A 14,542-nucleotide genomic window follows, 5' to 3' on the forward strand; every position below is an offset into this window, starting at 1 on the left:
ACTTGCAGATTTCTTATACTTTTTCTTCTACCCTGAAGATGGGGGCAATACGTTCCTCCGAAACGTCGGTTAACACCACATATACACGGTGCCAAATCCCAGAAGACTGCTTTCTTCATAGTCACCGCCGTGAAAGCCTCAAATCTTACATATTTTAATATTGGTTTATAATAAATTGTGTTAGTGGTTCTCAATTATACCTTTAATATGTTGTAGCATGTAGACCCATTGCTAGATAATGGCCCATATGTCATGTCCATGGTGATGGCACGCAACAATAGAAAAGATGTTGCAAGCGGTGTTCTCTGTGGGCCCGCCTCTTAGGCTGTATGACACTCGAGTCACCGAGTTCAGTTCAGTTCAGTTCAGTTAGTGAGTGCAGTGCAGATGACTACAGTGGAGTGAATGAGTTAGTGGAGTCAAGTTGACAGGTGGGAGACACTTGCCAGTAAGTAGGGGCTAAGGAAGCTATGGCTTTGGAAGCCATTACCAGATGACTGGTGAAGACACAGCAGACTGAAAAGACTTAAGTGTGTGCTGTAGTGAATTGTAATGTGAATTAGTAATAATGCTATAGTTACTTATAGTTGTGTTCTGTAAAAGTTCATTAAATGCAAACCCCATCTATAGTCACACATACATGTGAAAATACTGTTTCCCTGGGAATGCACACAGTGTCTGCCTGGTGACCAAGAATTTATTTTCCCCCAAACTGGGTCAGTATGACAAGAAAAGTGAAGGAATATATAAAGGCTACTGTTTTGTTGTGATTTCAAAGGTGTTGTATAATGAGTTGGTTCATTATTAGATAGTACTCTCTACAGGAACCCTGAAGATTGATTTGGAAAACACTGATACCACATTTCAGCCTGTATTGGCAATACATAAATCACTGTTCATTTCAGGTTACATGAAGGAGGAGTTGAATCATTTCCATGCCATCTTTGTGAGAAGAAATTTGCATACAAGAGTACTCTTTACAAACACAAGCGTCGGACTCATGGTATAGACAATCCTCATATTCCTTGCAATACACCATATAGTGATACACAACTTTAGGAGTGCAAATGTTTTTTGCTTAACATCATAATTGAGGTGAATGCACCATTGCTTATTTTCTGATATGTATTCAATTTGTGGAATCTTCACATTATTTGGTATCCTACAAAAATTCTTATATAATGGGCTTCAGTCAAAGTGTTTTAATGTTTTAATTTTCTTTATTTATTGAAGCACAAGGAACTGTGATATTTGCTGTAGTGCTGGTGTAACAGTTGAATGCCAAGGACCTAAGTTTTTATCTACTCTTTACAACATCCCGAATTGTTCTCTGGCCCATGCAGTCTATCAGTCCATCCCTGAGGGTTCTTTCCCCAGGGCTCATCACTTAACCAATGTAATGTTGGTTGACAATACTGTTTGAAGCTTACATCCATATCTTCCACACTCTTTCATCACGTTGCATTTATGGACAGGTTTAATTTTACCTAATCAAAGTATGAGAATTATGGAAAGATACACACTTTGAACATCAAAATTTACATTTTAAAACATGAGATCAGAGTAATGAATTATGTAATTACATAAATTCAATAAAATATTTGATTGTACCATCTTTTTTTTTTCTTTCTTTCTTTTTTGTCATGACTCCATGTAAAACTGTACATATACAATTAGTAAACCCTATGGTGCAGACCTCCATGAGAAGCTAATGTGTAGTTGCCCAGCTACTGAAGAAATTCATTACTGTGTTCACAAGAGTCTGCCACTGGTCCCTGTCCTGAACCAGATGAATCCAGTCCAAACCCTCTCACCCTGGTTTTAAGATCCATTATAATATCCCCATCTATGTTCAGGTCTTCCAAGTAGCTTCTTTTGTTCAGGTTTTATGACAAAAATTTTGTATGCACTTTTTGTCATGGCTACATATGCTGCATACCTTGCCCATCATGTCCTCCTGATATGATCACTATGGCAATACTGGATGAAAAGTACAAATTGTGAAGCATCTTGCTGTATGATTTTCTCCATCCTGCAGATATCATTACCTTATACCCATACACCTTAAATCTGGGTTCTTCCCTTAATGTGAAAGGTCACATTTCACACCCATATAAAACAACATGAGATAAACTTGTACATAATTTTAGTCTCTATGTTTCTAGGTATCAGATGGAAAGACACTATATTTTAAACTTCATGGCAACAAACATTCCCTAAATTTCATATCTTCTTAATTTATTCAAGAAAACCGTTTTGATTTGTTACTATTTTACCGAGGCATACAATAGTGTAGTCATCATTTGCTTTCCATGCAATAAGGACAATTCTTAATGACGAGGCAGCATTACACAATTCATTAATTGCTACACCATGGGCCTCTCTTAAAATCTTCTATATAAAGTAATATCGAATTTCCCTATTGTCTATGGAAACGCAGACAAAGTATATCCAACGACTGATTCAATGTTTTTGAAAACATCTTTAATATTTTATCTTGTTATAATACTTCCAATTTTTAATTTTTATATAATCTGAACTTTTGTATTTTTTACATAAGCATTTTTAAATTTGTATGATTAATAGTGTTATATCCATTTTATGATTGCAGTTAAATGGTAGATTTTTGTTGATATGTATTTGCCTGATGATGGCCGATAGTGGCCAAAACATGTAGCAAAGCCACAGCTGAACGCTGACTTTGATGTTTTACTATTTGCTGTGTTGTGACAGTTCATTAAAGAGTTGTATAGTGTAGTTGGTTGAGAAACTGTGCTACAAGCCAGAAGGATGTGGGTTCAATTCTCAATGAGGTTACTGGATTTTTCAGTTGATCTAATCCTTTGAGTTGCACTGTCGTCCTGGGGTTGACTTGGTCACTAACAGAAATGAGTATCAGGAATCATTCTGGGGAGTAAATGGCAGCTGGTGCATAAGGTTGACAGCCTCATCACCATCTGTGAGCTGATTGTCCAAAAAATGTGGGATCTTCAAAGTCTCACAACCCTATGGATTTCCATAGCCTGTTACAGAGATAGCTTTACTATTTTTTTACTATCATACCAAAATGTGACATTTTTTATAATTCATTGGCCTGGTGGCACTTAACTGGGCCACTCTCAGGTCCCTCTGCTGGTCCCCTGGGCCAGATAAAATGGACTTCCTCTGTCATTGGAGCAGTGTCAGCCAGAACATTCAGTTTACCATGGAGATGGAAAGAAAAAGCAGCCTTCTTTTCATGGACATAACTGACAGGAGACCAGGTGGCTCTCAAACCTACCCATTCTAATCTGTGATTTTAACTCTAGTTCTCACCTCCACCCATCCAACTAGCATGCCATACTTTCCTTACTGGAGCACAGAGCCAGAGAACTCTCTGTGACGAGGACAGCCTGCCTGATGAAGGACATGTCGAGGCAGAACAGCTGCAGTGACAAGCTGATACACAGAGCTCTCATCCTTCCTGTTGTGGTTGGTCTGGGCTGACTTGCTTTCCTACCTTATGCTGGGTGAGTCTGCAACTGCAATAGCAGGGTGTTGTTCCAGCACAACAGCAGGTCAGATGGCCTCTTGCCTAGGAAAATCTCTCTCTATAGCTTTCTTTGGCCAGTCAAGGATAACTTTGGACAGATGACAGCAGGAGTGTACAACATCCCCTGTGAGTGTGCTCAGGTCTACACTGGACAGAGACACCAAAGTGAAGGAGCACCATCAGCATGTTTGGTTAGATCATTTGGACTATTCAACCTTGGCGGAGCACAGCATCAACTTGGGAGATCGCATCCAGCTCATAATACCAGCATCCTATCCACCAAACCTATGATCTGTACCATCAGGGAGGAGATTGAGATTGTGCTGCATTCCATTAATATGAACAGGGAAGATGGCTTTCACCTAAGCAAGTCTTGGAAATTTATCTTCTCCCTGAAAAATCATGGGAACCCTACCTCACAGGACTCTTTGGGCCCAGGTAAACAGCCCTTATTTGGTATCCATCAAACCCCGAGTCTTTCTTTGCTTTTCTAACTTCCTGTCCACTTATCTTGCTCTTCTTTTCCCATGCTGCGAGCTTACAGCAACCTAACCTGACTTCTCTCCTGCCCTCGTTTTTCAGCCTATCACAACTCCTCCCTCATGTTCCCATGTCTGAAAGTTGCAAAAGCAACCATTTTCAGAGCCTAGAGTAGTTACGCTTCTGTTGTTTCCTACTGGTTTGTCTCTCTGAGGGAGAGACAATGGAACCAGGCTTATTGGCTTGCAAGTTTCCTTCTATTGTATGTTAAGTCCTGCCCATGCTAGTTTCTTGCTTGATTTAGTTTGACCATGAAGATGGAGGCAATATGTTCATTTGAAATATCAGCTGTGTTTCAGTGAATACAAGGAGTTATATCCCAGGAGATACATACTTCTGTTTATAGTTTTGTTTTTCACCTAATTAACATCGTTGGCACAGACTAAAAGCTGATGTGTCCCAGTCAGTTCCAGTCTATTCTAGCTTCCTTGGACCTTCATAATGGCATATTCTAAAGTGAAGCTGAAAAGGAACAGCAGCAAGAATTTCTTGAGGAATTCTGTTTCATGGGATATAATGCAGTATAGTCTGTTGAAAAACAACTGACATTTTGAAGGAACAGTTGCCTGCATCTTAAGGTTGAAGAATAAGCCAAGCAAGAAACCAACATCAAAGCAGGAGGCAAGCAAAGCCTGCTTTCATGCTGATTTCTTGCTTGGTTTATGACCATGAAGCTGGAGATGCCATGTTCCTCTGAAATGTCAGTTGATTTTCAGCAGACTACATGGCATATCACAGAAGATGGAACTGCTCATAACCATCACTGTGAGAGCCTCATATCCAACAGGTCTTTTTTGAGATCATTCTGAATAGGAAATACATCAGACAAGTGTTTTATATATACTGAAATTACTATAGGTTTCATTTAACGTTGGAAGACCAACGTTTTTTGCCGACGATACTAGTATTCTTATAACAGGAAATAGTGCTAACGATGTCCAAACGAAAATACAGTCAACTCTCGATTATCCAGGGGCGGATTAACCGGTTTGCAGCTTAACCGGGACTACTGAGGCTTTTTTGAGGCTTATATGTTTAATATTCATTCACTTTTGTTTCACATGGCAAGTTGTAACACTATTTCCGCACTAGTGTGAATCGAGCTCTGCATTCTTNTGACTGTAAATAAAACAATAAATGCACTCACAGAGTGGTTTGAAAGGAATATATTGATTAATAATAAAGAGAAAACAATAGCAATACCCTTTCATCAACCTCAAAAAGTACAAGTCGAATGCCTATCAATAAAGCTCTATGATACAGTCATCAGTTATACAGAACATACAAAACTTTTGGGAGTTTGGTTGGATAAGAATCTAAGGTGGACTGCACATACTCAACAACCAGCAAATAAATTATGTAAAATATGTTTTGCTTACGAGTAGTCAAAAGAATATCAGGGTTAGAGACTGTTCGCACCTTATATTATGCTTATTTTCAATCCTTGTTATTATATGGACTGATATTTTGGGGCAATTCAGGAAATGCAAAATTGATCTTTAGGTTGCAGAAGAGAGCTATTAGAGCTATGATACAAATCGCGAAAACCATTAGTTGTAAACAATATTTTAAATCGTTCCATGTATTACCTTTACCATGTCTGTATATATATGAAATTCTAGTTTACATAAAAACCAATTTGAATGTTTTCATAACCAATTCAGGAATACACTCGCACAGTACAAGGAGAAAAATGACTTGTTCATAGTGCCATGTAATACGAGTCTATACAAAAACAGTTTAAATAATATTGGACTTTGTATGTTAAATCAGTTGCCACAATAAAAGAGATACCAGTACTATACAAGTTTAAAAAGACTTTGAAGACATTCCTACTTGATCACTGTTTCTATAGTATAGAAAAGTTTCTCTTGTTTGGGGACAAATCCTAGTTCTAATTACTTGTAAACATATATTTTAAGAATAATTAACTTGTAAATTTTAATATTAGTAATGCTATAGGAATGCCTACTGCCCTACTCTGTATTCTTTCTTACAGGAACGAAATCGAGGACACCAGGGTATTCTGTGCCGGGATAGAAGGATCAGGTCTTGAGGCATACAGCGGTGTCGAGTGTTAAACGATTATAATAGTTCTATTACTAAATTCATCATTGTATTATCTTAGTATATTATTATATCATTATTTATTATTGTAAAGTATTTGACTTGTCCTATATCATGTGTAATGGTCCATGGATATGAAGTAAATAAATAAATAACACATTAATTAGCCTAACAAGTTTCAGGGGTACACTGGATTCAGTGAGAATATTATGAGCTATGTTCGAATTCAAGATGTATTTCTGAATCAATATGTGCCTTACCTTCCTACTCAGCTTGTTGCTCTCCCATACTTCTGCTTCCCTGCACTGAGCCGTGCATTGGCATTTGTGATTTGGACTTGAGCAGAACATTATCAGAGACCTGGAGCAGGTGATCACAGTGCGGATTTTGAACATGGAAATCGTCTAGGTGGTGTATGCTAAGTCTGGTTTAAATTTTACTGTTAGACTCATATTCGGAGTATCCTGTTATTTCAATTAATTGACCAGCTTCTGTTTCTACTCATAGTATTTTACTTGTGTTTATTACATTTCAAATGTATTTTCTGCAAGCCTAAGGCTGTTATTTTTCCAGCTGTATTAGCAGACTACAATAGTTACAAAATTTACAGCCTTAACTACAGGTCTTGCAACATATGTACATGGGACTAACCATTTTTTTTTCTTCTCTCTTTTGTCTGTAGTGTCTCATTGCAGTTGTCTTTACTGTTATCCTTCATTGGTATGATTGTAAGTAGTGATCACAGATTGAAGTGAAGTGGATAGGAATAGATGGTGGTTGCTCCCCTGTTACTCCCTGTTCAATACTTGAAGATTACCGTCTTCTCAATGCGATGCCACGCAGGGCAGTACAACCAGCATTTTGGAGGAACATTATGCCTCAGTCTTCTTCCCAGAAGATTGTGTGACAACTTCTAGTGTTGGATAATACCAAGTTTTGTCACACTTATGTTGTTGATTTGAGATTTTAGAGGAGAAAAATGTGTGTCCTTGTCAATCCATTTGACATTGTTCATAACTTGTGACTCAATCAAATATACTGAAGATTTAATATATATATAAGTAAGCAACGCTATCCCTGTAACAGGCCATGAAGGCCCATAGGGTTGTGAGATGTTGAGGGTCTCACATTATCTAGACAATCAGCTCAAACATGGCGGTAATGTTGTCAGCCTTACACGCTGGCTGCACTTTACTCCCCAGGAAAATTATTTAATAAATTCCTGGTACTGATTTCTGTTACAGGCTGAGTCGACCCCAGGGCCATAATGCGGCTCGAAGAATTAGGCAAATTCAAAAAATCCAATGACCTCATCGGGACTTGAACCCATGACCTTCCAGCTTGTAGCATAGTGCCTCAACCAACTATGATACTGCATGCCCCCAATATATGAGGTAAAAGATAAAGTTTTCCCTATGCTTAACTAATTAAGCACTATGCCATGAAGGTGTATGGGGGAGTAGATGTAGAGATCCATTATCTTGAACTCGGCACTAGCCGGAGGCAAGTTGTCAGCTTCATGCTCCGGCCGCTTTACCCCTGGGGAAAGAGCCCCTGGTACCCATTTAGACAGGAAGTTGAGTGGACCTCAGAGCTGGTCTGGACAACATGGAAAAGAGAAAATTCTTGACTACTGGGACTCAAACTCTGATCCCTTGGTCATGTAGCCTGTAGCCAGTCACTATACTGACAATGCTATCCTGGCTCCTTAATATATGAGGTACTTCCTAATTTGTAATGTTTGCCAGATGCTCCAAAAACAAACTCAATGGCCTGTAGTCTGCAAGTGAATTATACAGACCAAGGGACCGCTGCTTGTCAGCAAAGTTAGTGCCAACTTTAGTGCACAGAGGGTGCCACGTGATCAGCGCAATGAACTCCCACATCCGTTAACCTCAGTTTTCTGGACCAGAGCCACTATTTCATTGAAATAGCTCTTCAATTATCCTCACAAGGCTGAGTGAGGTACTAAAGTAAAGTAAAAGTATCCCTGTAACAGGCTGTGGAGGCCCATAGGGTTATGAGATGTTGAGGTTCCCACATTTTCTAGACAATCATCTCATAGATGGCAGCAAGGTTGTCAGCCCTTCGCGCCGGCTGCCCTTTACCCCCAAGAATATTCCTGGTACTCATTTCTGTTAGAGGCTGAGATGACCCCAGGGCCACAGTGCAGCTGGAAGGATTTGGTCAATTGGAAAAAAATCCAATGACCTCATAGGGATTTGAACTATGGTGATAAAATCAAAGAGGATAAGATGTACAGGACACGTAAAACATAAATGCTTACAAAATTATATTTAGAAAACGTGAAGTGACTACTTGGGAGACCTAAGCATAGGCTGGAGGATAATATTAAAATTGATTTTTCAAAGAACAGGGTGTGAACTGTAATACTAGAGAATAGTGTCCAGTGCCAAGCTGCCAATTCAGGGTAATATTGCTACATATGAACTCACACACAGGCTTCCTTTCACCCAGTATTTTAAGCAGCCTTCTGTCCCACTCCTTGGAATTGGAAAACAAAAGTTACCAAAATGTACACATTGCTGGTGTAACATAGCCTCAGAGCCATCTCAGTAATAGTAAATGCACATTTGGTTGCAAGAATCATGCCTCAGTACTTACTTCAATGTGTGAAATTAAAAATGCTGACTCTTTCACACTTCACCCTATCAAATGTGATGTATCTTGTAAAAGCGGAGGGTGAAATGAAGTTCCATTTTTCCTGCTTACTCAACTAAAAGGCAAATCACATTTTATTCTTTTACCTGTGTTTGCTATACAAGATGCTTACTGGCAAATCCATGTTATAGAGGGACTGAATATAAATGATATTGGTCTTAGCAAATCTGGTCCATAACAACTGGCTGCCACAAAAATTTTCAATTTTATGTACTTCATATATTTAGACCACACATATATTACAAACATGACATAAGGTTATCATCCTATTTCTGCCCCAAATAAAGGGAAGTATGCCTATACTAACAAATTCTTCCTGCCAAGAGTATGAATGGCTGAATGACAATTAGGACCATTCCTAATCCGCATTAAGGAATAATCATAGTTGCAGCAAAATCAAAATATTTTTGAGAAAACAATAAAGTTATTGCTTAGTAAAAATAATGTAGCTATATGACACACAAAGAGATGCATATTTATTTACCAATTTTTAAAATGAAACAGTAGGCTGTATTTCTCAATCATTCTAAATTCTAACTGAAATAAACTGCAAGCATATCAGATTGCCAATCTTTACAGGGTTTGTTCACAGAAAACATTCTCCACATTGAAGCTCAAGCTGAGAAGCTTCTTCATAGTCACAAAAGGTGTACTGGCATAATAAAGACAAAATTATTTTCAAAAGCTATACAGAATTTGTAGACATCCTGTGTATCAAGCAGCAAAGTCCAGCAGTCCCTCACCAACAGTGGATTTGAAGTAGCCGTGATTTTAAATTTATTCTGGGCTGGATATCTGCAGTTTGATTAGTATATACACAGAGAAGGTAGATTTCACATCTCCTGTGGAACACTCTTGTGGCATCTGAAATCAGTTTTCTAGATTACCAATTACTGTAGTGTTCTTTTTTCTTACTTTTTAATTTTTATACTATTTTCAAACATCTGTTATATATCTTTCATGTTAGGCTTTGAAGACAGTCAACAGTAGATGCAGTTCCTCCAGTCCCTGACTCCCCATTAAGTCACTGGCTTCACAAATTACAGTGTTCATCAGGAACATAACTCCTGAAGTTGGCAAGGGCCTGCTGTACTACAAACAAGTTAATTTACTAAAAATATTATATTTTCTATGTTGCAGTGGTTAAGTCAGAATTGGCATTAAAACCTCTTTCTGACTCTGCAACTGGAAATACTGGCATTCGTGGCTCTTCTGTAACATCTTCTGCAGGTGGTAATTTATCACTGATATATGTACTCCAGTGATGAATAACGCATTTTACAGGCACTTTTTCTGTATTGTTTATAGTCACTGTAACCTTGAAGAATTTATTCTCTATCTCCATATTGGGACCACATATTGGTTCCTCTGGCAATGAAATGGCATCTTCAGGGATGTGAACACCAGCTCTCCGGAATGACATTCTTATGTGCCAAGGCTCAACTGTCCAAGGTATGTCCTTGTTCATTAAAACTATAACATTCATATTTTGCAAAATGCTTATCGTTTTCTCAACAAATGGTGAACTATATTTCGGTTTGTGTTCATCATCTTTGAGATGAGAAAATTTCTGGACGTTTTCTGGCGAAGCATATACAGCAAATCCAGGTAGTAACAATTTGTGATATGCTGTGTCCTGTTTCATAATTATCCGATCTCCACGATTTCCAATGCCTGTTACAAAATCTGTCAATATAACCTCCAACTCCTTCTTCTTTCGCGTGTCCGTATCTTCTACAAGATCGTAAACGAAGTGTCGAGCTCGCAATCTCTTGGCCGATGGATCACGCCACTTCTTCACCAGGCCCGGTGGCCATCTTCGCTTCAAAATAAATGTTGTTCTGACTTGTTGGTGTAATAAATTCTGATCTGGATAGCCCAAAACGCGACAACTCGAACACCTTAATTGTACTGTTGATCTCAGTAATTGTCCCCACATATTCTCAGTTCCCCAAGACTCTGCTCAGTGCACGATCAACACCAACAGTTCTTTGCGTTTTCAGTCATATAAAATTGTACACAACACAAGATTAACGCACGTTTTCGTCGATTTCCTCCCACCATTCGTCTCCTCCACTCAACGTCGACAACGAACCCCGTCAACTTCACTATGGTTGGAAATTACGATACATTCGATTCGATAGTTACATCCTGCAATCTAATTAGAATTCGATAGCGTACATCAACAAGCAGGTTTGCCAGGCTAGTTCAGTGAAATCTGCGGACGTGCAATATCTATATCCGTGTATGTGTGTATGTGTGTGTGTGTGTGTGTAAGAGTATAAGAGAGAGCCCAGATTATTCAGAATAACTATCGAACAGCCTGACAACTGTGATCGTTAAGTTGCTGTGTTCTGAGACTTCTGAGATGTATCGTTGTGTAATTTGTATGAGATACCAAACATGAGGCTGAAAGTGCTGTCACTGTTAGAAATAGGTTCTCAGTGGCTGGGATTATGACGTTGTTGTCTAGGATATAACGGATATAACGCTGTGTAGTCCGGTTCTCCGGATGGTGGAGGAAAGTTCCTGCACACTGTTCTCTGCCCCCTCTGGGCGCCCATCAAGTTAAGCCTTCCATCATCTTCTGGCCTTCCTCTGCCATTCTCACTCCGCCGTATGTCTACGACCCACGCATACGACTTCTATCCCAACCTCCTTAGCTCCTTAGTTCTCTGCTCGTCAACACACGACATCTGCAAAAACGGCTGAGGGATCTGAGGGCTGACACTAGTTACCTTTGTTTGTGTCCTATTGTTTTTCAAAGGTAGCCAATAGCAACTGAGGAATGGTCTTTAGCGAATTGCTTTGCTTGCGCCCTGCTTCCGGCTTGTCTCTTCGCTTGGCTTATGATCCTTATGATCATCGGAAACATCGGTTGTCTTTCACCGAATTACATGGTGTTATGTCCCAGAAAATAGAACTCTGTAGGTACTTATTACTTCCCGGTATTTCCAACGACGAAATTTGTAAAATCTGGCAATCTTGCCACACAATCAGTTTCTATGGCAACATTGATCCTACACAAATATGGGACCTCTGATGAGAAATTCGGAAACTTCGCTTCATTGGGAGAAGACCAACATGGCCGCATGTTAGTCTCTGCTTTTCTTTACTGTTTGCCAATGTTTTGAAAGGTTTTAAAGTAAGTTAGGAAACCATCTTTTTCATCTCAACCACGAAAATAAATTTTCTGAGAGGGTTGAAGTGAAACAGAATCGTGAATAGGTGTGTATAACAGAGCAGGGTTTCTCATTTCCATTTGGAGGTGGAACCGGTTCGTCATTTTGCATACTTTGGTGCCGCCCAAAAGTTTCCGCAGTCATAGTGATATAAAAGCTTTTTTCTTGTTTCCAGTTATCACCTATTGCAGTTAATTCAGAACGCAATGTTGCATCACCAGCATTCAATGGCGATGCCGGCTAACCAGCATAGAGATGCTAGGTTTGTAATATTTTCTAGTTTGTAATAATGTGAACAGTCGTACTATGAAGACCGTTTTATGTTTTTAATTAATCTCTAAGAGGCTGGCCCGTTGCTTGCCAATGCGATTGTAACCAGTAAATTAGATTTAGAGTGAAGAATAGTGTGTGCGAAGAGCATATATACTATGGTAGTGTAATAGGTGAGAATGTTGTGTGTTGTTTCGTTTCATTTTCATGTATCTTGGTTCATGGTACATGAAGATAACAAAAGATCACATTATTGATACTGAAATTAAATGTATTGTTGCATGTCAAGTATCTTCATAATACATAGACATTCATCCCTTAATTTGTGGCTTTAATAGTGCCTGTTAGAGCAAGACATTGTCCATTAGTTAGCTCCTCCTGGTTTGGAAAATGTCTCCGTAATGCACGATCTAGTGGAAGTTAATGCACTTTCAGAAAGGGTTTCAGTGAAACTATTTTTGTTAGCTGGTATATGAAAATTATGTCCACATTCATTCATTCATTCATTCATTGTATATTCCATAAATCCATATACATAGATATAGAACCAGTCACATAATTAATATACAGAGTGTCCCAACCTGTGGTCCGCGGACCCCTGGGGGTCCGCGAGTAATTCAAAAGGGGTCCGCGGGATAGTTTATTTTCATTAAACTTTATCTTATCATGTTCCTCACACCTGGGATATTTGCAGTGTATATCTCTGGCTCTTGAGGCCCATGGTTGAAGTAAAATTTAACGGGACTGTTGGTACCGTAACGGTACCTTCCCTTTGTAAAGCAGAGATGAATAACCAACGATCTGTGTAGCTTTTTCCAAGGACATTTTCTTTTGGTCGGCCCATTGCATCTCAGACCCGTGTTTCAGGGTGGACTGCTGTACTAGTACCTGCTGTCCGACCATTCTCCCCTCCTCCCCCACCAGATCCATCCCTCTTTGGTTGGGAATAAACCTGGGACCATTGAGCACGTTTCTTATTCATTTCAGTGGCAGAGCGAACAACCCGTGTTCCTTTAGTTTTTGTGCAGTGAATTTTTATAATATTATACAAGTGTGTTTTTCTCGGTGTAATATTCAGTTTTTCTGGTTTTGTTCAAATAATTGAGTTCACAACGAAACTTCTGATTTTCAGTTTGTTCATGATCTTATTTAGATATGGATCGGTGGTTAAAGTGTGGATCATTGAAACGTAAGACAGACGATAATCCGAGTGGATCTAGTGTTGTCGAAAATAGTACCAGGGCAGATAAAGTTCCTTCCCTCAAAAAATCACGCAAATATTGTCCATCTTATTTGCAAATGGGATTTTCCGTTCTGAATAAAGACGGCGAAGACAGACCACAGTGTGTTCTTTGTTGCGAAGTGTTATCGAATGAATCTATGAAGCCGTCGAAGTTGAGACGCCACCTTGAAACGAAACATGGCGAATCAGTTAATAAGCCAATAGAATATTTTCAAAATAAGAAACTGCAACTTTGTGGTTCACAGAATTTAGTTAAGGACATTGTATGTGGAACGAAAAATGAAAAGGCTGTTCTTGCCTCTTACGAAGTTGCCCTTCTGATCGCTAGAAATGGACAACGCCATACAATCGGGGAAGATTTAATTTTGCCTGCTACAGAAACCATAAGAAAGAACTTGTTTAGTGAAAGACATGCCAACGAGGTGTCTCTAATATCGTTATCTGACAATACTGTGAAAAGAAGAATCGACGAGATGGCTCAAAATGTGAAAGATATTTTGCTAGAACGGTTACGTCATACTGAATATTTTGCATTGCAGTTGGATGAAAGCCACGATATTTCAAATAATGTTAATTTGGTAGCTTTGGTGCGATATGAACACGAAAATAAAGTTTGTGAAGATTTTTTGTTCTGTGAATCGTTACCTCTTAATACAACTGCTGAAGCCCTTTTCAAAGTTGTCAATGACTTCATAACTACAAATACACTTCAATGGGAAAAATGTGTAGGTATCAGCACAGATGGTGCTCAGGCAATGTCGGGAATACATAATGGTTTGGTCGCACGTATCCAGAAAGTCGCACCTCTTGTTAAATGGACACATTGTTGCATACACCGCGAAGTATTAGCTGCACGCCGCCGTATGCCCTCCAAAATGAAAATTGTTCTAGACGAGGCAGTAAAAATTGTCAATTTTATTAAAGCCCGTCCTCTTAACAGCCGATTATTTTCTGTGCTTTGTAATGAAATGGGAAGTGATCATGAACACTTATTATTGCACTCAGAAATCCGATGGCTGTCCCGGG

General features: G+C 39.0%; 4 protein-coding genes across 8 annotated transcripts in view; 3 read left to right on the forward strand and 1 right to left on the reverse strand.

Annotated features, from left to right (window-relative positions):
• LOC111867934 (zinc finger protein 501) overlaps positions 1–1,621 on the forward strand; it is a 122,252-nt gene extending 120,631 nt beyond the window's left edge. The window contains exon 6 of the mRNA XM_023858168.1: positions 906–1,621. Coding sequence (XP_023713936.1) covers positions 906–1,059 — 154 coding nt within the window. The 3' untranslated portion in view covers positions 1,060–1,621. The remainder of the gene's footprint in view (positions 1–905) is intronic.
• Positions 1,622–2,980: 1,359 nt separating this feature from the next.
• LOC111867937 lies at positions 2,981–6,153 on the forward strand. The gene is made up of 2 exons (XM_023858172.2): positions 2,981–3,970; positions 6,072–6,153. Exons 1-2 carry the CDS (start codon positions 3,631–3,633, stop codon positions 6,110–6,112), a joined length of 381 nt encoding a protein of 126 aa, XP_023713940.1. The 5' UTR covers positions 2,981–3,630; the 3' UTR covers positions 6,113–6,153.
• Positions 6,154–9,271: 3,118 nt separating this feature from the next.
• Positions 9,272–11,031, reverse strand: LOC111867951 (39S ribosomal protein L9, mitochondrial). Its single transcript, XM_023858200.2, has one exon. The coding sequence runs from the start codon at positions 10,758–10,760 to the stop codon at positions 9,951–9,953; it is 810 nt and encodes a 269-aa protein (XP_023713968.1). The 5' UTR covers positions 10,761–11,031; the 3' UTR covers positions 9,272–9,950.
• Positions 11,032–11,886: 855 nt separating this feature from the next.
• The window catches only part of LOC111867949 (double-stranded RNA-binding protein Staufen homolog 2), a 97,018-nt gene continuing 94,362 nt past the window's right edge, over positions 11,887–14,542 (forward strand). For all 5 annotated transcript variants that reach the window (XM_023858193.2, XM_023858195.2, XM_023858197.2 and 2 more), the window contains exons 1-2: positions 11,887–12,049; positions 12,179–12,265. In XM_023858193.2, coding sequence (XP_023713961.1) covers positions 12,210–12,265 — 56 coding nt within the window. In that variant the 5' untranslated portion in view covers positions 11,887–12,049; positions 12,179–12,209. The remainder of the gene's footprint in view (positions 12,050–12,178; positions 12,266–14,542) is intronic.

The sequence above is a fragment of the Cryptotermes secundus genome, unplaced genomic scaffold (genome assembly GCF_002891405.2).
Source record: "Cryptotermes secundus unplaced genomic scaffold, Csec_1.0 scaffold267, whole genome shotgun sequence".
NCBI lineage: Eukaryota > Metazoa > Arthropoda > Insecta > Blattodea > Kalotermitidae > Cryptotermes > Cryptotermes secundus.